General features: G+C 47.3%; 1 protein-coding gene and 1 non-coding gene across 9 annotated transcripts; both read left to right on the top strand.

Annotated features, from left to right (window-relative positions):
* The first annotated feature begins 257 nt into the window (after positions 1–257).
* CHD4 (chromodomain helicase DNA binding protein 4) lies at positions 258–21072 on the top strand. 8 transcript variants are annotated; one of them, XM_059838180.1, is made up of 40 exons: positions 258–332; positions 1178–1348; positions 3344–3471; positions 3653–3844; positions 4206–4324; positions 4729–4970; positions 5055–5182; positions 5310–5445; positions 5879–6060; positions 6183–6422; positions 7139–7342; positions 7419–7624; positions 7851–7982; positions 8284–8380; positions 8766–8957; positions 9045–9245; positions 10190–10327; positions 12282–12403; positions 12514–12687; positions 12988–13129; positions 13556–13687; positions 13800–13917; positions 14136–14260; positions 14553–14790; positions 14961–15133; positions 15298–15478; positions 15579–15665; positions 15832–15917; positions 16002–16135; positions 16622–16766; positions 16960–17125; positions 17467–17576; positions 17801–17936; positions 18084–18161; positions 18277–18414; positions 18508–18616; positions 18936–19068; positions 19921–20116; positions 20218–20409; positions 20505–21072. In XM_059838180.1, exons 2-40 carry the CDS (start codon positions 1252–1254, stop codon positions 20564–20566), a joined length of 5811 nt encoding a protein of 1936 aa, XP_059694163.1. In that variant the 5' UTR covers positions 258–332; positions 1178–1251; the 3' UTR covers positions 20567–21072. The 8 variants fall into 8 exon arrangements, with proteins under 8 accessions (XP_059694163.1, XP_059694165.1, XP_059694162.1 ...); XM_059838182.1 differs by having other exon boundaries at positions 15829–15917; positions 17804–17936; positions 20218–20393; XM_059838179.1 differs by having other exon boundaries at positions 15829–15917; positions 17804–17936.
* Positions 17153–17291, top strand: LOC132324341 (small Cajal body-specific RNA 11). Its single transcript, XR_009485591.1, has one exon. It is a non-coding gene; the product is annotated as a small Cajal body-specific RNA 11 (non-coding RNA).
* Positions 21073–21492: the final 420 nt, after the last annotated feature.

Genomic DNA, 21492 nt, shown 5'->3' with positions numbered 1-21492 from the left:
TGCGGGCGGGGGTGGGGGGCAGTATTATGGGATGTTACCGGCGGGAGGGGTGGTTATTATTATGGGATGCCATGCCGGGCAGTGAGTGGGAAGTTCTGAGGGGAGGGTGAGTATTATGGGATGTTGGGGCGGGGGGGGGAAGGGGGTGTGTGTTTGCCGGTGAGACGGGGGCGGGGCCTGTTGCCGGGGTCCTGGGGCATATTATGGGATGTAGGCGGGAGAGGGCGGGGCCTAGCCGGGTTTTTTTCCCCTTTAAGAGGCGGTGCCGCGGCCGGAGCCATTTTCCCTTCAGCGGCGGCAGCGGCGAGAGAGGAGCCGGGGTCCGGAGCCGGGTGAGGAGCCGGGAGGGAACGAGGGCGGGCAAGACCATCATCTGCCGCCTCCTGGGGCGTCCGGGCCAGCAGACGCGTCTCGCCGCCGGACGCCCCGTCGGCTCCGGCCGCAGCTCCTTCGGGGACGCGCCGTCCCCCTGCCCGGGCGGCCGCAGGACGAGTCCGGCCCCTCCTCCCCCGCCCCGCAACCGCCTCGCCGGTGCCCGCAGCGCAGGCCTGCGCCGGCCCCCGGGAACGGCAGCCCCTCGCCGCACGCCCGCCGGACTTCCCCGGCCCCGCCCCGCGCCCCCGCCCGGGAGACGGTGCCCCCCGCCCCCGCCCTGCGCCGCGCAGCCCCGCTCCGGGCGGGGGCGGCGGAGCGGGGCCGCCGAGCCCGCCCGGCCTTTTGTGTGCGGCCGGCGGCCGGGCAGGGGCTGGGCCAGCGCTGCAGTGCCAGCCCGGGGCGGGTTGGGGCTGCTGGCCAGGGCACCGCGCTGACAGCCGCCCCGCTGGCCCCGGGGCTCCCTTGGAAGCCCGGCTGCCTTGCTTGCCCCGCTGCCTTCTCCCGGCCCAAGGCAGAAATAACCGGGGGCGCCCGGCTGCAGAGGACGGGAGAGTTTTCCTTTAGGACAGCTGTTTTGGCTTCCTCGACAACGATAAGTTGCTGACTCAGTTTAATATCTAGTGTCTCCAAAGCCTGCTTTGTCACAACTCTAAACTGATACTTGCTGCCAGTGGTTCTATTATCCACAGGCTCCAAAGCCAGTAAAGTTGCTGTCTAAGCTTTCTCACAGATCCTCTTAGTAGCACTATTGCTTGGGAGAACGGAGTTCAGGTTTGCTGTAACTTTCTCTTTTTCTTTTCAGTGAAGTACTGGCCAGACTGGCAAGAAGACGACAGACAGCCTGTGTAAGCCCAGGCCTCCCCCAGTGTGGAGGACATGGCTTCGGGCATTGGATCTCCATCACCATGCTCAGGGGGCAGTGATGATGATGAGATGGAGATTCTGTTGAACAACGCTATCCCTCAGCATCCAGGTATGGGGAGCCTGCAGGGCATGCATGTGGAGTGGGGACAATGTTGGTCTCAAGCTGAATATGTGACGTGCATGATGTGTTGGGGAATGGTTTTGGTTTGGGTGGTTTTTTGGGTTTTGTTTTTTTTTTTATGCAGGTCACACGTATGTTTTTGATATCTGAGTCCCAGGGTTACTTTGAAGTGAGAGGCTCGAGGCTTTGTGTCAGGTGGAGCTGACTTTGTTCCAAGCCATTGCAGGTTGTCAGGGCCTGTGCTTGGAGGAGGTGTAGGGGGTGGAGGCAGAGCGTCCAATTCTGACAGGGTACCGAAATGCTTGTGAATTTCAATTTTCATGAATGGGGAGGGGGAAGAGGAGGTAGTATGTGAAAGGGCAGGTTGCCTGGCTTGCTTTCATCTGGGAGCTAAGACCGGCTGACGTCCAGAGAAAACTGCCCTGGGCTGTTGCGTGACCCACTTTCCTTCATCACCACACCCAATTATTGAGGATTCTTACTCTGTGCTGCTTGCTCACCTTTGCTTTTTTTTAGTCCTTGTATCTTGCTTTTTCACTTGTATTTGCATCCTCATCGTCAACATGAGGCTTGAGTTAGAGCCCTGAGATTTCTTCTGGTTTGTTTTTTTTTTGTTGTTGTTGCTGCTGCTGCTGTTGATGACCTGCTCTGTGGACATGCATCTGGATTCTTCACTTCCTTGTGAAAAAGGAGTGATATATATAGTCAATTGCAGGACAAGTGTGGGATTTCCTACTAACTCATGCTGGAGTGTTGTGTCATATATGAGAAATGTAACTGGAGGAAGGAAGATGGTGTTGTGGAGGTTTGGATTTTTGTTTTGTTTGGCATTTTTTTCTTAAGCCTTGTCTCTGGAGTTTTCTGGCACCTCTGAGATCCTGGGCAGTATAGGACTATCAGTAATGAAAATCTATTTGCAAAAAGCCTGGTAAAATCACTGCAAAATGGTGATGTTTAGGTGATACTTTGGAAAGGGTAGGTCATTAGAGGCTCTAAATCAGAACTTGGAGAAGATGGGTGATCCTTGAAGGACCTGGTGTTGCAGCACCATGGGAGCAAAGAGACATCTATTGGCTGGGAATATGGCAAGGGCCAGGCATGGGACTCCAGGTTCTGAGACCTCTATCTGTGCTGTTTCAACCCTGGCTGCAGTAGCTCCTCTGAGCTGTGGCTTCCTCCATCCTGCCCAGCTCGGGTGGTCAGGAGGCCATTTTCCCTTGGAGGGAGAAGGAGTGACTCTGGCTGTGTGCAGTGGGCGGGGCGGCAGGGGCGGGCGGGTGGCCGCGCTGCTCCCGCAGCCTGCCACAAAGAGAAGGAAGGGCTGTCTGGCTGCCTCTGCCCCCTCGGGCCAAGGGCAGCCAGGAACGAGGGCACACAGATGGAAGTGTGCGCTGGTGCTGGGGAACTGGCGTGTGTTCTGGCCAGGCATGCAGCTTGCTAGCTGCTGGGGCTGGGGGTAGGTTCTGTCTAATCTGGATCAGAATAGAGTTGCTGAGTAACAACTTTGCTATGGAGAAGGAAAAGTAGTGGCTTACTGGCCTGTATTTTGTATGCCAGCTGTAGGATGTTCTGCACTGCTGAAGAGGCTAGATGTTTTTTTCCTGGAGATCCATGGACTGAAAAAGTATCCTACTCAGGTTCTCAAATGAATTCACTGTTTTGCTGCTTTTAGATGTGGCCATCTGTTTTATGCTCTTTCCTCTTCTTGTTGGGTTATGGCAAACTTCTTGTCCCCGAGTTCTGAGTGCGGTTCTGCTTGGAGAAGCAAGATTGTGGAAAGAGGTGGTGTTGGGAGGGGGACAAACCATGGTGGTGGTACCTTAGGATACAGTTTTTGAGTATTGGTTGTGAACAGTAAGAGTTGTAACCACCTCTGCTTGTAAGTACGTAGCAAACAGGAGGCAAGTTGATCTCTGTGAAGGGGGGCTATACTGTACTGTGCAGGAGGGGGTTGAATGAGCCATGTTGCCTCTTCACATCCAGAACCTGAAGAAGAGCCAGAAGAAGAGCTTCTGTCAGAGGCTGACACTCCCAAAATCAAGAAAAAGAAGAAGCCCAAGAAACTGAAGGAACCTAAAGTTCCCAAGCTCAGCAAGCGTCAGAAGAAGGAGGTAAGAAAAAGGATGCTTAAAGTCACACTCTAAAATATAGATGTATAGGCTGAGGGTGCTTATTGTTGTTGGCTGATAGCAGCAACCTTTGAATGAAACCTATGAAGCTTGGGGAGAGAACAGAATGTTAAGTGTTTATCCAGAGTATTTTCTCATACTTGATCTCTCCCTCCCTCCCCAGCTGGGGGACAGCTCTGGTGAGGGGAATGAGTTTGTGGAGGAAGAAGAAGAGGTCCTGCGCTCTGACAGTGAGGGCAGTGATTATACTCCTGGGAAGAAAAAAAAGAAGAAATTAGGACCCAAGAAGGAAAAGAAAAACAAAGCCAAGCGCAAGGAGGAGGAGGAAGAGGAGGAAGAAGATGATGACTCAAAGGTAACAAGCTGCCCTGCTGCCTGCTTGCTTCTCATTCCCATATAGTATCTGATTTGGGGGATCACTGTGCTCTCCCTTAGTGATTGCACAGGGAGTTGGGACTGTGTAGTCTCTTCTTCTACTAGACCCTCTTGGCTTCACCTTTTTCCCACCTTGCATTCTTCCCTCTCTATTACTTTAAGCACACATGCAATTTATATTGAATGCAAATACTTTTCCCGTTTCCACTGATCTGCTATTGCATCTGTGTCCTATGGTAGTGATAAATGGATGCAGGGGAAAAAAATTCCCTGGGTCATCTGGGGAATGTGGAAGATGTGTGGAAGCTCTGCTCAGAGTTGCCGTGATTCTCTTTTCATAGGAGCCAAAGTCATCTGCTCAGCTCCTGGAAGATTGGGGCATGGAGGATATTGATCACATCTTCACAGAGGAGGATTACCGCACACTCACCAACTACAAAGCTTTCAGCCAGTTTGTCAGGTGAGCTGCAAGCCTACTCTTGAAATTACTTGGGAACAAAAAAAGAGATGGAACAAAACCTAGATTCCTTGATTTTGGAACCTCAGTGCACACTAGTGTAGTACCTAGAGTGAAAACTGAAGCAACAGTAAAATAATTGATTGCTAGCTTTTTTGCTTTCAGTCATCAAGATGGTGCAAGTCCCCTTTCTTCCCTACTATGCTAAATTCCATTTTTTTGCACCCAAACATTTCCATCTTTCACACAGTGAAGGATGGGGGGGGGAGATTCATTGGCTCTTGAGATCAGAGATTAGAAAGGAATGTAGCTGAGATAAAGGCTCTGATGGGGGTGGTAGTGGGGAGGAATAATCTAGATTTCAGGGTGGCTCAGTAACCTTTCCTTCATTCCTTAACTGTACACAGGCCACTTATCGCAGCCAAGAACCCTAAAATAGCAGTGTCGAAGATGATGATGGTACTGGGAGCCAAATGGAGGGAGTTTAGCACCAACAACCCCTTCAAGGGAAGTTCAGGTGCATCTGTGGCAGCTGCTGCAGCTGCAGCTGTTGCAGTAGTCGAGAGTATGGTGACAAATGTGGATGCTGTCCTGCCACAGCCCCCTGTAGATGTGCCACTCAGGAAAGCCAAGACAAAGGAGGGCAAAGGTGAGGTAAAGAGTTTGGCAGGAGGATAAAGTGTGACTGGTGTCAAGGCCATAGCCCTTCTGACTCTGCCTCCTGTGTTCCCAGGACCCAATGCCCGGCGGAAGCCAAAGGCCAGTCCTCGTATTCCTGATATCAAGAAACCTAAAACAAAGAAGGTGGCACCACTGAAAATCAAACTGGGAGGATTTGGTTCCAAGCGTAAAAGATCATCAGTAAGTGATGCTCCTTTCTTGACCTTGTGAGGATGAAGTCATGATGTGATAGTGATCCTGGGGGTGTGTCTGATTGCTCCCTAGCATGTGTGTCTGAGTAGCAAAGCTTTTCTCTTACCTGCCTCAGAGTGAAGATGATGATCTGGATGTGGAGTCAGACTTTGATGATGCCAGCATCAACAGCTACTCTGTGTCAGATGGATCTACAAGCCGTAGTAGCCGCAGTCGCAAAAAACTCAAGGCTGGGAAGAAGAAAAAGAAAGGTAAAGATGCTTGCTGCCAGTTGGAGCCAAGCACAGCTAAGTGTGTAGAAAGATCAGAGGGAAGTCTGTGTGGATGTTTTGATGTTTAATAGCATACTTGAGGGAGAATTGATTGTGAAGGAAGAACCTGATATTATTTTGAATAAGGAAAAGGTTTTCAGAAGTTCTTTCAGGAGTTCTTTGTTAGGGAAACAGATGCAGGACTGAGTTTTCCTGGCCTTAACTGTACCTTTTATTTCATGGGTGGAAGGGGGCACAAAGGGACTTGCTTTGCTCCTGTTTCCAGGTCTTCCTTCTCGCCCTGTTTACTTATATGGAGTAAGATTCTGGATCTCTAGATGGCTGTGTTGGCTTTTGGGAGAATGCCCTCCCTGGCTGTAGGAAACCTGTACCTGTGGCTTGTACTGCAGTAACTCCTCATCACCCTCTGCAGGTGAGGAGGACTCCACAGTGGCTGTGGATGGCTATGAGACTGATCACCAGGACTACTGTGAGGTGTGCCAGCAGGGAGGAGAAATTATATTGTGTGATACCTGCCCCCGTGCCTACCACATGGTTTGCCTGGACCCAGACATGGAGAAAGCTCCAGAGGGCAAATGGAGCTGCCCACACTGTGTGAGTGTTGGATTCCCCTAACGGTGCAAGAGATCATGTATGAGGGGGATGTTAAGTGGCTTGGGGCTGTTTCTGTGGTAATGAAATAATCACTTTGTTTTTCTGATTTCCCTCTCCCATAGGAAAAAGAAGGCATTCAGTGGGAAGCAAAGGAGGATAACTCTGAAGGTGAGGAAATCCTGGAGGATGTAGTGGGGGATGCTGAGGAAGAGGATGACCACCATATGGAGTTCTGTAGAGTCTGCAAGGATGGAGGAGAGCTGCTGTGCTGTGATGCCTGTCCTTCGTCCTATCACATCCACTGTCTGAATCCCCCACTGCCTGAGATTCCCAATGGAGAATGGCTGTGTCCTCGCTGCACTGTGAGTTTCTGCTAGTACCATTGTCCTATTGCGACAAGAGGTGATTGATCTAATCCCTTTGGATTCTCATATTTCTGTGGAAGTACATGGTCCTTTGAAGACTGTCTCCTCACATGCTTTTGTCATAAAGCTTAAAGGCCTGACTTTTTGTAGCTGTATTGTGCCTTGATTGCTTTTTCCAGACAGTGGGAAAACCAGGCTACAGCCTTTGTCTCAAGAGATTTGTCCACATGCAGGGTGGTTGGGCAGTTTTTGGTCCAGCATGCCATGGATCACTCTTTTGGGCTCCTGTATGTGTGTAGAGGCAGGAGATCAAGTGCAAGCAAATTCAGTGCTTGAAGTCATTTAAACTGATGCTGAGACAAACTGGTTTTGCACTGTTGTAAGCTTTGTAATGCTAAGACCTTTCTTAGTAGATGGTTAGGAGAAATACTATGCCTTCCCAGAAATTTCTTGATGGTAGTATAAATGATGCTAATTGCTTTCATAAGGTGAAGAACAAAAAAAAGCCTGCTTACGTTGGGCCATTAGTTCTACAGCAGAATTTTTTTTTGCACAGATTTTCAATGAAGTTGTAGTTGGACAGACTCCTGGGCTCGTCAAGCCTAGCAAATTCTGTGTAGTGAAACCATAAAAGTGACTCTGTTTCTGCTCTTCAGTGCTTACATATTAGAGTACATACACTGTGATGCATCAAGCTCTGTTTAACTTCCCAGTGCCCAGCTTTGAAAGGAAAGGTGCAGAAGATCTTGATCTGGAAATGGGGTCAGCCCCCAGTGGGCCCTGCACCACCACGTCCACCTGATGCAGACCCTAATGCTCCACCACCGAAGCCTCTGGAGGGTCGGCCTGAAAGGCAGTTCTTTGTCAAATGGCAGGGCATGTCTTACTGGCACTGCTCCTGGGTGTCGGAGTTGCAGGTGAGTGGGGGAACCTAACATAAGGGTGGACAGTTGAGGCTGAAACACCTACTGACTGCTTGTGTCCTGACTGCAGCTGGAGTTGCACTGCCAGGTCATGTTTCGTAACTACCAACGCAAAAATGATATGGATGAGCCACCCTCAGGAGACTTTGGAGGGGAAGAAGAGAAAAGCCGAAAGAGAAAAAACAAGGACCCCAAATACGCTGAGATGGAAGAGCGTTTCTATCGATATGGGATCAAGCCAGAGTGGATGATGATCCACAGGATCCTTAATCATAGGTAGGGGGTGTAACAAAGAGGATTTTCAACAAAGACCTTAAGCGGGGCTAAGGGAGAGGGGATGAGCTAAACTGCAGTATGACTGGGAGAAACAGTGGGAGTTCTTTGTTGGTATGACAGATGTTCTGTTTCTGCTGCTTCACTAAGAGTTCTTCCCCTCCATTTGAATGGATTGGGGGAATACTGCCATCTCACTGTGCTTGAGACTTACTGTTTTCTTCTGCAGTGTGGATAAGAAGGGGAATGTCCACTATTTAATTAAATGGAGAGACCTACCCTATGACCAGGCATCCTGGGAAAGTGAAGATGTGGATATTCAAGATTATGACCTCTACAAGCAAGCCTACTGGAATCACAGGTAGGAGAAGTATCTAGCGGTTGTTTTCTTTTGCCTTCCCTCAAGAGAAAGTACTTCAGTATGTCAGCCTCTAGCACTGGCTGGATTAATAGATGGAAATGGACAAGAGGCATCTTGTTGGGGACTCCTTATACCTTTGGGCAGGGACCTCCTCTCCTCCTAGTTCATGAAGGTTCCAGCCCTGTTCTCTTGAGCTTTTTTGAGATGGGTGATTGCCCTCCTGTTTTCTGCAATAATTTTCACTCCATCTGTTAATAAAAAGCCATTAAACTTACATGTACTTGGGACTGTGTCCACATAGGGAGCTGATGCGAGGTGAAGAGGGCAGGCCTGGTAAGAAGTTAAAGAAAGTGAAGATGCGGAAACTGGAGAGACCCCCAGAGACTCCCACAGTAGATGTGAGTTACTGCTTTTTGCTTTGGAGCCATCTGATAGAGCTGCTTATTTTAGAGTGCCTGCAGATAAATAGGAAACTGAAGAGTTGAACAGCATATGGTTTGGAGCTCCCTCATAGCCCAAAAAATAAGTGATATTAGAGAGCCTTCAGACAAAGGTCCACCGTGTCCATTGGGTCAGACTCCCTAGCTCTTGGTGAAAGGGTTTTACAAAAAAAAAAGGCTTCTTGTTGGATGCCTTTGGCCATTTGGAATTTGGCTTTGATGCTAGTCTCGTTGTCATCTGTGAAGCCTCATTTGTACTAGTGAATATAAGGGTGGCTAAGAAAGGACTTTTGTTACTTATCTAGGTGAGTGAAAGGATTCCAACTCTTTCTTTCCACTACAGCCGACAGTGAAATACGACCGGCAACCGGAGTACCTCGATGTAACAGGGGGGACCTTGCATCCCTACCAACTGGAAGGGCTGAATTGGCTGCGCTTCTCTTGGGCCCAGGGCACAGATACAATCTTGGCTGATGAGATGGGTCTGGGAAAGACTGTGCAGACAGCAGTGTTCCTGTATTCCTTATACAAAGAGGTGAGAGCTGGGAGGTCACTGCCCAGGGAGAGTCTGCCTGTATTAGTGATTGCAGTCATCTAATGCTCTTACTGACTCTATTTGTAGGGCCACTCAAAGGGTCCCTTCTTGGTGAGTGCACCACTGTCCACAATCATCAACTGGGAACGGGAATTTGAGATGTGGGCCCCAGATATGTATGTAGTGACCTACGTTGGGGACAAAGACAGCCGGGCCATCATCCGTGAGAATGAGTTCACTTTTGAGGATAATGCCATACGTGGAGGCAAAAAAGCATCCAGAATGAAGGTACAGAACTCTGCTTTAACACAAGCCTGAACTGAGATGCAATTAACTAACTTTGAACAGCTGAGATTTAGATACTCTTCTGTCCCTGAGAACTGATTATGCTTGTAGTTTCCAAGGGGAAATAACTGCAAATTGATGACAAGTGGACATTCAGACTCTTGCTATAGACTGTTTAAATACTGCTAGTCTGAACTGATTTAGTACTGGAGAAAGATAGTTGACTAAGGTAATACTGACCCTAGGCAAGTCCCTCTGTCTTCCCTACTTAACCTGTGATGTTGTGCGTCTTTAGTTCTACAGGTCTAAGTTGATGTCAGAATTGCTGCTGTGTATAAAACACAAATTTACAAAAAAAGTATGAACCTTTTCATCCTGAGGAATTGGCTGACAAAGCCATACCCAGACATGTGAGAAATTGCATTTTGTGCCCAGACAGGAAGGAAGACTGACCTAGGTGGCTACTTCTTGTAGAACTGAAGTCTTCCTAGTAAAACCAAGATGGCAGCTAAAGCATTTTCAGTGGCAGAGGCAGATAGACTAATTTCCTTCCTTTGAAATGGAACAGCCTTAAGTACTAATAGTAATTTAAAGTTCCATGGTACACTATTTATCTTTTGAAGTCTTAGCTTTCTGATGACGCACTCTTCTCCAAATCTCAATTCTCTAACATGCCTCTACTCACTACTTACTTGTTAAACATCTTTGTTAGAGTATTTGGCATCTATCCAAAAATAGCGGGTACTGAGGGGGTTGAGGAGACTTAGATGTGAGAGCAATAGGGAATTAAAAGGCTAAAATGGTTTGGGCAGCATTTTGAGTCTTGTGACAGGAGACTGCGGGTATGAAAGTTTTTTATGTGCTGTTGACCACGGCTCATCAGGGTGACTTCATGGAGGAAAACTGCATTCTCTATCCCATTGCATGTTCATCCTTTTCCTTTGCAGAAGGAGGCTGCTGTCAAGTTTCATGTGCTTCTCACTTCCTATGAATTGATTACAATTGATATGGCCATACTGGGCTCTATTGACTGGGCCTGTCTCATTGTGGATGAAGCTCACAGACTGAAGAACAACCAGTCTAAGGTACAGAGAAGCATAGGTGGTTCATGGGCATGGCATACGTTGCAGGGGAGAGAGACAGCTCTTGGTCATTTGTTCAGTAGTAAATTTGATGTGTTAATAAAAAGAAAAATCAACAGCCTGCATTTGGAGAGCAGTCATCATTGGCAACAACTTTACTTACAGAGATCACTGGTTAAAACAGCTTTCTTTCCAGGTGAATGGGCAGTTGGTCTAGAGTGAAAAACAGAAAAACCTGGATGTAGTTGTTGCTTTCAAATACAAAATGATTTCTCTTCAAGTGTCACATATCTGCACCACCTCTATTCTGTAAAGGTTTACCATGCTGAGTATAAAACATGCTCCATGAGCAGAATTACCCTGCTTCCAGAGTAGACTTGCTCTCTGTGTTTATCTGGCTTTGTAGCAGAACTAATTAGGTGTTACAGAAACTGAAGGCGGGCAGAGGTGTTGTGTTCAAAAATGCCAAGGTAGGTGCGGAAAGCCATATAGCTGCTTTAATATGAGCCTGCACCTTAACTAAACTTGTTTGAATTGAGTAGACTTGACTGTACTTTGTTAATCCAGCCCCTCCCTAGGCAGGCCTTGTGCCTTAATTCTGGTATTGATTTGCCTGTCTTCAGCTGGATTCCAGTGCTCAGTACGCCAAAACCAATTATTATTGGAAAGCTGGTTTTAGAGGTTCTTGGAGACTGTAAGAGAAAATTGCTGCTTGATTTCTTTTTTTGTTTGTTTTGTTTAAATGGCTTTAGTGCTTTGGATCTTGGCATGAGGTATCTTCCTGAGATATCACAGCTGTGCATGCAGTTCAGTTTCTAGATCTTATTTTATTGTAGGCACTAAGACTGGATGCCGTTCTGTGCTTAGCATTGAAACCATTGGAAATAGGAATGAATGCTTACTATTAATATTCATTAATTGAAAGAGGTTGTAAAGGCTCAAGGTCACACCATGACACTATGCAGAACCATTAAATCTTTTTCTACAACAGCTTCCTGTCCTATAAGAACAGCTTATAGGTGTTTGGCTGCAAGATAGATTATGTCAGGTGCTTCTTGACAAATTTGGGTCATCTCCTCAAGTTTTGCAGATATAATTAGTAACTTCCACATTTGATTCCAAAATAAAAATATTTTAACTATAACTACATAGGAAGATAAATCCCTGTGGAAGCCACTAGAAGTACTCTTCTAGTGCTATAACCAAAATGCAAGTGACTTGTTTTTTGTTTGCCATCTAGTACAGCTGCTTTCATCAAGTTTGACCTTGTATCATGCTAAGTGTAAGGTAAGCAAAGAAGCAGCCAAACTGATAAATAAATTACTGCTTTACTGTCAATTTGTGCTGGTGAACATGGTACACTTGTGCTTTTCAGTGCAGTACTTTTAACTGCTCACTACATCTGTCTGGAATTACTTCATTTTTGTGAAAACCAGTGCAAATTACCTTCAAGACACATTGGCAAGCCCTTAGCTCTTTTTCTCTTCTGCTTGTTCAGGGCTCTGGAACACTGCCAGGAGTGATATGAATAGGAAGACTGACTTAGTTATTTCTAGAATTCTCAAGGCAGAGTAGTTGTAGGAATGTGGAACACTAATTTAGCAAGAAAAAATACATAGTACAACAGTCTAGAAATGATTTGTGGTCTGAAGGAGATTGTAACTTGTAAGAGCAAAAGAAACCAACTCACACCTGATGGCTCAGAGGATTTGCTGCAGTCATGGTTTAGCTATGCAGAACAATGATCCAAATAAGATCAGTCTAGTAACCCTGGCTGGAATCTGAACTACTTGGAACTCTTGTCCAAACAGTTGATGTGATCTAAATTGAACCCTAGATTGGTGTCAACTTTCTAGATTTTTTTTTTTGTAAGCCTATGACTTAATAAGCCTTTGATGTATTTGTGTGTGTGTGTTGGTTTATTTTCCCACTTTCTTCCCTGCTCTCTCCTTTCCAGTTCTTCCGAGTGCTGAATGGTTACTCCCTCCAGCACAAGCTGCTGCTTACGGGAACTCCCCTGCAGAACAACCTGGAGGAACTGTTCCACCTGCTGAACTTCCTGACACCCGAGAGATTCCAGTATGTCTTGCAGTGCCAGTCAGCCTGCCTTTTTTGTTACTCCTTTCCCCTCACTTGCTCTTTTGCTCTTTTTCCTTTGTGCCATTTGCTGAGTGTCTGTTTCCCTGCAGTAACTTGGAGGGCTTCCTAGAAGAGTTTGCAGATATTGCCAAGGAAGATCAGATCAAGAAGCTGCACGACATGCTGGGCCCACATATGCTGAGGCGTCTCAAGGCTGATGTTTTCAAGAATATGCCATCTAAGACTGAACTCATTGTCAGAGTGGAGCTGAGTCCCATGCAGAAGTGAGTGTGGGGGTGAACAGAGCACCTGCTGTTGAGCTACTGTTTCTCTGCGCTGGAGTTTCAGAGAGAATGCTGAAGCAGCCTTATCCTTACTTTAGGGTTTTCTGAATAGTGGGCTGCCACTAGAGCAGAGGAAGGACTAATCCTGTGCTCTGGTGTAAGGGATAAAGAGATAGTGAGTGCCACTGGAAGAGCTTAGGTAGTAATGCCAGAAGCTGTGCAGAGTTTAGCAAGAGAAGAGTAGGTTAGTCATTCTCATGACAAATGGCTAAGTTGTTCTATTTTCTTTTTTGTTTTCAGGAAATACTATAAATACATTTTGACAAGAAACTTTGAGGCACTGAATGCGCGGGGTGGTGGTAACCAAGTCTCATTGCTCAATGTTGTTATGGATCTGAAGAAGTGCTGTAACCACCCCTACCTCTTTCCTGTGGCTGCTATGGTATGTCCAGTCACTAATTCTGTATAAGCAAATTCCCTGCTGGCTGTTACCAGGAAGCCAGTTAGCTCCCTACGTGAGGCATGGAGGGGTTCCCATTTTTCTCCTTTTGCTTCTATGTGGTTTTTTCATCCTCTCTTTATTAAGACCCAACATGTTGAAAGGCCATTTCTTTTCTAGCACATTTATGTGATAGGTAGGAGCTATCTTTTGACTCATGTGAGGTGGTGAAGACTGTTAGAGTAGGGACTAAGTAAGAAAAGAGGAGAGTATGTAAGAGTCAAATTGCAAGAGAACAGGGTAGCACTGATGGTTTGTACTGGTTGTTCTAAGGTCAGTGGAGTCAGCTGGGGACTAAGGCCAAGTTACATCCCTTCAAGCTGTTTTTGTCCTTTGCACCTTATTCCCTCTTTGTCTTTTTCTTTTTAGGAAGCTCCAAAAATGCCAAATGGCATGTATGATGGTAGTGCACTTATTCGAGCCTCTGGAAAGCTGTTGCTGCTCCAGAAGATGTTAAAGAACTTGAAGGAAGGAGGTCACAGAGTGCTCATATTCTCTCAGGTATATGGAGAAAAACCTTTAGGCCCAGAATACTTTTTTTGAGAAAGAAGTCTGTTGATCTGGTATCCACGTGTCCCTCACTCTTCTTTGGTGGTGTTTTTCTTATATGCAGATGACTAAAATGTTGGACCTTCTAGAAGATTTTTTGGAACATGAAGGATACAAGTATGAGCGGATTGATGGAGGAATCACAGGGAACATGCGTCAGGAGGCTATTGATCGCTTCAATGGTATATAGTCACCTACTTTTTCTGTAGAAAAAAGGTGTGCTTAATTATAATGTGCTTAATACTCGTGGGATTGTTGTGCCCCAAGTCTTCTATTGCTTTCCTGGAATCTTAAATTAGTAGCAATTCTCTGTCAGGTGTTGTGGGTCAATTACAAATTCTTCTTTGAGTACAGCACGCTCTCTTGATTACTTTTATTCTCTTTTTTTTTTTAATTTAAGCTCCTGGAGCTCAGCAGTTCTGCTTTCTGCTTTCAACTCGAGCTGGGGGTCTTGGTATTAACTTGGCCACAGCAGATACTGTGATTATCTATGATTCAGACTGGAACCCCCACAATGATATCCAGGTGAGTCTGAATGGGATCACTCATTATGGAGTAATCCTGAGGAAGAGGAGACAGTAAATCATCAGAAAGACTGAAGGAGTCTGAGATTTCCCCTCTAGAAATACGTGAAATTAGAGCAATGAGGATGGGTAGAGATGAGAAATGAAATAGTGGAAGAATCTTCTAGGGCACAGCCTTCACTAATGCTAAGAGTAAACATGAAGGCAGATGGGAAGCTTGAGGACGTACGTGGGGTATATCAGACTTGCTGCTTGTGCAGCTCTAGATTGTTCTGAGCACGCCTCTTTTGTAGGCCTTCAGCCGTGCACACAGAATTGGACAGAACAAGAAGGTGATGATATACCGCTTTGTGACAAGGGCCTCAGTGGAGGAGCGTATCACTCAGGTGGCCAAGAAGAAAATGATGCTAACTCACCTGGTAGTGAGGCCAGGTTTGGGCTCCAAGACAGGCTCCATGTCCAAGCAGGAGCTTGATGACATTCTCAAATTTGGCACTGAAGAGCTCTTCAAGGATGAAGCTACTGAGGGCGGTGAGTGCCTGGGAATAAAAGTGAAGGGGGTGGGGAGATCTGGCTCCTTATTTAGTGAGAGACTGTAGACACAGTGCTGAGTATAGCTCCACAGAGAGGGTCTAGGGTGGCATTCCCTTTCGTAGTCCATTGAGATCCATACAGCAACGGTGCCTGTACTCTTCCTTCAGGGGATAACAAAGAAGGTGAGGACAGTAGTGTCATCCACTATGATGACAAAGCAATTGAGCGTCTGTTGGATCGGAACCAGGATGAAACAGAAGATACAGAACTTCAGGGCATGAATGAATATCTCAGCTCCTTCAAGGTGGCCCAGTATGTGGTTCGTGAGGAGGAGATGGGGGTGAGTATGAGGTGGATGTCAGCTAATACATTCTCCTGAGTGATGGAGCATCAATTAAATTAATTGAGCTCTGAAGCTTTTAAGGCTAAGCAGGCAGGCATACATCTGCTATGACAGGCTGGGACTTGGATCATAGGGCCCTAAGTTTGTTACCTCTCTGGTAGGAGGAAGAGGAGGTTGAACGGGAAATTATCAAGCAGGAGGAATCAGTAGACCCTGATTACTGGGAGAAACTGCTCCGTCACCATTATGAGCAACAACAGGAAGATCTGGCCAGGAATCTGGGCAAGGGCAAACGTATTCGCAAGCAAGTTAACTACAACGATGGCTCACAGGAGGATAGAGGTACAAATCCACAGGACCCTGAGGGAAAAATGGGTGTAAGCATGTGTTGCTGGGAAGTAACGGAGTAGCGTCTCAGGCTCACGTGCTGTTTTTCTTTCAGACTGGCAGGATGACCAGTCAGATAATCAGTCAGACTATTCAGTTGCTTCTGAAGAAGGAGATGAGGACTTTGATGAGAGATCTGAAGGTAAGTTCTTCTGGAGCCAGGGTTCCTGGTCTGCTTTGAGTGTGGAAACGGTTGGGACTTGATTTGGGCAACATATATGTTTTGTGGTGCTCTCCTGCTGGGGCAGTATTCACGCAGCAATATGCTGTGCATTGTCTCTACTTAGCTGCATTTCTCTCTTCAGCAGCTCGTCGGCCTAGCCGCAAGGGCCTGAGAAACGATAAGGATAAGCCTCTGCCTCCATTGCTGGCCCGTGTGGGAGGGAACATTGAGGTAAGTTGTACCAGGGAAGGCATTTGCATCCTGCTGTTCCTGTATTCCTCTTGCCATATCCATCTGTCTGCTCCTTCATTCTAGGTGCTGGGTTTCAACGCTCGCCAGCGGAAAGCCTTCCTCAATGCTATCATGCGCTATGGAATGCCACCTCAGGATGCCTTCACCACTCAGTGGCTTGTTCGGGACCTCCGTGGCAAGTCAGAGAAAGAGTTCAAGTGAGTTTGCTGTAGGCAGGAATGAAAGACTGACAGCAGCTAGACCTATCTGGGAAGAATGAGAATTGGGCCTTTTCTTGGAGACTACATTTCCTTAACGTATTGGTTTATTTTTTGTGGGAGAATGAAGTATAAGCTGGGATTGTTGCTGACTCTCTTACTTGGATCTGACTCTTCAGTCATCAAAAGTAAATGCTTTTTTAGGAGGAGCATGGCCCTACAAGCATGTAGGGAATACTCTCCCGGAGTCTTTCTTGGGTTTATGATTGTTTCTGGCTCAAGATTCTTGAGTAAGCTGTGTGTCCTCTATGTACGTAGTGATGCTGTTAGGAAATTCTCCCTTGAAGGAGCCTGGAGCCCCAGAACTTCTTACTATGAGTTAAGGGTCTCGGGATAATTTCCCTTATGTGCTGGAAGGGGTCTGACAATGTGTGTCTCCAGAAAATGCAGTTTATGGACTAATTGTTTGTCTCTCAATCGCTGCAGGGCCTATGTCTCGCTGTTCATGCGCCATTTATGTGAACCTGGAGCTGATGGTGCAGAGACCTTTGCAGATGGGGTCCCACGGGAAGGTCTTTCTCGACAGCACGTCCTCACTCGCATTGGGGTCATGTCACTTATACGCAAAAAGGTAGGTGCCTGGCAGAGCAATGTGGCCTTTGCTCGCCATACATACAGCTGTGGTCACTGGAGTCTTGAGTTGGAGAGTTACCTCTTCTTTCACACCTACTTTTGTTGTGTGCTCAGTGGTCTGCCTCTACAGGTGTAAGGATGAGTTTTGTATGACTCCTCCGGTGATACATTTTTTTCTCCCTCTTGTGCAGGTGCAGGAATTTGAGCATGTGAATGGCCGCTGGAGTATGCCAGAACTGGCAGAGATAGAGGAGAACAAGAAACTTTCACAGCCCAGCTCACCCTCTCCCAAAACTCCAACTCCTTCAACACCAGGGGATACGCAGCCGAATACACCAGCCCCTGTTCCTCCAGCTGGTGAGGGCTCCCCTCTTGTGCAGCCCTGCGTCCTGACCTTAGCCTGGCTGTTCCCCTCACCGGAACTGTGGTGCTGGGGTCTGGGGGTGGACGCAGATCAACTTACTCTCATGTTAGGAGGGCTGCCAAAGACATGTGCAAGCCCTTAAAGGCAAGAGAGGACACTGGCTTTCCTGGGGTGAGCCCAGTGTTTGTAGTGGGCAGGAAAAGGGGGGTCATGTTAGTTCTATTTTGATGGGCCTGATCTCTGGGAACAAAGAAGTGGTCTTGGTAGCAGGGAAGACCTTACTGATTTGCTTCTCTTTTGTCTCCTGTGCTGCTCTGGCATGGGGAATACACAGAAGATGGAGTAAAAGTAGAAGAAGGAGCTAGTGCTAAGGAGCAAGGAGAGCCTTCTGAACCAGAGAAGGAGCTCAGTGCCTCTGCTACTGAAACAGAGGCCCCTATGGAGGTGAGTTTTGGCTTTTTTGTTTTGTAATTTTGAATCTCTACTTCTGCCTCCCCTTCATTTTAGCTGAGGCAGAGATGAGTTTTTTATAGTGATACTTGAAGATAACTCTCTGGTCCTCAGAACTGGCCTCACAGTTTTGTGTGTCTTTGCTTTTCAAACGACTGTGACTGTGTTTTGTTGTCATGCACTTCTGTACTTTGTGTCTCACTGATCACTGTCCTCAGCAGTGTGCTCAGCCTGTGGAGACACCACCCCAGGAAGCAAAATCCCCAGTGAACTCCACAGAAGCAGATGAAAAAAAAGTAGAGGAAACAGAAGTGAAGGAAAGACCAGACGAACCAATGGAAGTAGAAAGCAAAGGTACAAAGACTTAATCCTAAAGAAATAGGCTTGAATGTAGAGAATCAATGGGAAGTTGCAGTATAGTATTGGGTTTCACTGGTCAAAGAACAAAACTGTGAACTTGCTATGTTCCTGTGCATCTCATGTTCCCCTTCTTTCCTGCAGCTGATGTGGAGAAAGTGGAAGACAGAGCAGCTACTGAGAATCCCCCTGACCCTCCTATAATCACTCTGGATGAGAAAGGTGAGGCATGATGACTCCCTTCTCTTCCTTAACCCTTCTTCTGCAAGGATTCATTGTGGGTCCAACTTGTTGCGGTATCTGCCATGTTTGTTTTAAAAATTTCCTGTGTGTACAGATGAGAAAAAGGACGATGATAAGAGAGATGTGGTGATGCTGCAGAACGGAGAGATGCTGAAAGAGTCAGTAGATGAAAGGCACAAGAAGGCCGTAAAGCAGCGCTTCATGTTCAACATAGCAGATGGTGGCTTCACTGGTATGTGATCTTTATCTATTGAACTTGTGTATAAGCTCCTGCTTATGTTTGTGAAATAACTTCCCCCTGTTCTGGTGTCTCTTGCCTTTGCAGAACTACACTCCCTCTGGCAGAATGAAGAGCGGGCTGCCACTGTCACCAAGAAGACCTATGAGATCTGGCATCGGCGTCACGACTACTGGCTCCTAGCTGGGATTATCAAGTATCCTTGCCATGACAGACACATTCTGCCACCTTGTACATAACTTGTCACGGTGAAAGTGACTGTTCTGGATCTGACTGGCATAGGTTAAGTGAGAGAGTGCTTTATCTTCACAAGAGTGAAAGTGACGGTGGGAGGGGGAGCTTCGGGCAGCATAGTTAAGACTTGGCAGGACATTAGTTCTCATTCCCCTTCCTTGGCTCCTGTTTGTCCCCTCTCTGTACCCCCTTTCCCCTCTCCCTCTGGAGAACAGTACTGCCTGGGCTGTGTATTCCCTTGTTTTCACTGCCTTTGTTTGCCTGAGCTCATCCCATCTCAGTCATGGCTATGCCCGTTGGCAGGATATTCAGAATGATCCACGTTACGCCATCCTCAATGAACCCTTCAAGGGTGAGATGAACAGGGGTAACTTCCTGGAAATAAAGAATAAGTTTTTGGCAAGGAGATTTAAGGTAAGGATTCTCTTTAGTGTGATAACTGCTTGGCTCTCTAATTAGGAACAGGTTCTTGCAGTTCTGAGTTCCCACCAAGAAAGTGAAGGATGTTTGCAATGCCTTTTGTTTTAGGGATAATAAAAAAGCAGTTTACCTCAGGATCATGCAGTTGCTCCATGATAGGCACTCCCTTTTTCTGGAAGTGGTATTGGGGAGCTTGGTTCAGTGCTCTCTATCCAAATGTTTATTGAACAACTGGTAAGCAAGAGGCTTAAGGTTCAAGTGGCTGCTACAACCCACTCCATGTACCTGAACAGAACTCTGGTTGCTCAAAGGGCTGCCTTCAGTCTCTACTTCATCCTCTTTAGGAGTGAACATAGCTTAATTGTGGGAGTGATTTACGATCAGGTACAAGCCATGTAGGTCTTAGTCTTGGGGCAAAACATTGATTAACTGTAGACTGAATGATAAGTTCTGCACTGACAAGATTGCAGCTGATTTCTCCAAGTGCTTACAAGATTTTAGACTCTTTCACTAAATAGGATGGAATACTTTTCCCTTGGGTTCAAAGAGTAATCTCCATCCCATTTGCCTCATAAAACGTAAAAAGAATCAGAGGAGGAATGAAGATAGAGGAGTTGTAGTAGTCTATCAAACCCAATGTACCCTGGTTTTCTTGTGTATCTGACTTTGCTTCATGAAGCCCTTATTGTTTTGGGCTACTCAGTAAAACCAGCTGATGAAAGGAGATTCAACTACACAATCTCACCTTATGAGATGATGGGGAATTGGATCAGGAGAGACTGGGGGTATAGACAAGGCTCCCTCTCAGGCAGCTGCTGAAAGACTCCTTGCTGCCCTACCTTGCAGCTCCTGGAGCAAGCGCTGGTGATTGAGGAGCAGTTGCGGCGGGCTGCCTATCTGAACATGTCCGAAGACCCATCTCACCCATCCATGGCTCTGAACACACGTTTTGCAGAGGTGGAATGCCTGGCTGAGAGCCACCAGCACCTATCCAAGGAATCAATGGCTGGGAATAAACCAGCCAATGCCGTGCTGCACAAAGGTAATGCGGTGTGTTAAACAGGGGTGGGATAGGTGTTCAGCAGTGCTGTCCCCTCTGGGGTGTCCTTTTCCCGTCCGAACAGATGTCCCTTTCTCTTGTAGTTCTGAAGCAGCTGGAGGAGCTTTTGAGTGACATGAAGGCAGATGTGACCCGTCTGCCGGCCACAATTGCCCGCATCCCGCCTGTGGCAGTGCGCCTTCAGATGTCGGAGCGCAACATCCTCAGCCGCCTGGCCAACCGCAGCAGTGAGCCCCCGCCGCCGCCCCCTCCCCAACAAGTACGTACCCGCTCTGGTCAGTAAGGGAGCTCTGGGGGGAGGGGCCCTCTGAGGGCCAGGCTGGGCTCCTGTGACCAGGCCGTGAGTCTCAGCTCCTCTCTCACCCTGCAGGTGGCCCAGCAGCAGTGAGTTCCTGGCCCAGTGCTGTTGACCTTTCGGCCAAGCTGAAGTGACTCCCCTAGCCCACCCCTTCACACTCTACCCCTCTGCCTGACATTCCTGACTGGGTGCTGTTTCCCTCCATGGAAGCTGCTGCTCAGGTCTCTGGAAGGAGAAGAAACTCCTTCCTCTGCAGCCAGCCCGTTGGAGCAAGGAGTGTGTTTAGGAGAGAGGGGGATGGATGTATGATGGACTCTGTACATAGTGACTGGAGGCCCCAGCGCCATGTCTGTTACATGGAGAACCTGGCTGCATTGCTCGTTGCCTCCGCCTGGAATTCCAGTTTTCGTTCTTAATTTTATTTTGAGTTTGTTTACTGAGACAAGTGTGCAGGCAAGACCAAGCAAAAGCCAGGACAGAGACAAAGCTACCTCCGTCAAAATCCTTTTTAATACAAAAACTGACCGGACTTGTCAACTAATAAGCAGCTTGAAGACAAAAAGCAAACAACAATGAAAAACCAACAAAAAACAGAGCAAAACCTTGATAAAACTGAAAAATAAAGTTTCCTTGTATTTTATTTTGTTGTCTCTACTATCATGAGTGTATTGGGGGTAAGTATGTGGTCTCAGCAGTGAAAGAAGTAGTAGTCATGTCTTTTTGCTGTATCAGAGCAGCTTTTGGGGTATCCTACACCTCTGAGAAGAGCAGTAGATGCCCTAACCCTGGCAGTGTTTAAGGCCAGGCTCCATAAGGAGTGCTGTCCCTGCCCCTGGTATGGATGTTGGGTTAGATGATCTTTAACCCTCTGCGCCCCTGCCTTAACAGTCTCTTGATTCTGTAGCTCCTTTCTTTGCTGCCTTCTTTGGGCTGTTTTCCCCCTGCCCCGGCTGCCGGACCCGCCTGTGAGTGCCTGCGGCAGGAGCGCCGCCTCACTCCCGGGGCCGGCAGGCCCCTTCCCGCTACGGCCGTTCCCCCAGCGGGGCGGGCCCGCGCGTCC

Source organism: Haemorhous mexicanus, chromosome 2 (assembly GCF_027477595.1).
Source record: "Haemorhous mexicanus isolate bHaeMex1 chromosome 2, bHaeMex1.pri, whole genome shotgun sequence".
NCBI classification, from domain to species: domain Eukaryota; kingdom Metazoa; phylum Chordata; class Aves; order Passeriformes; family Fringillidae; genus Haemorhous; species Haemorhous mexicanus.
This window is presented reverse-complemented; position numbering and strand designations above follow the sequence as displayed.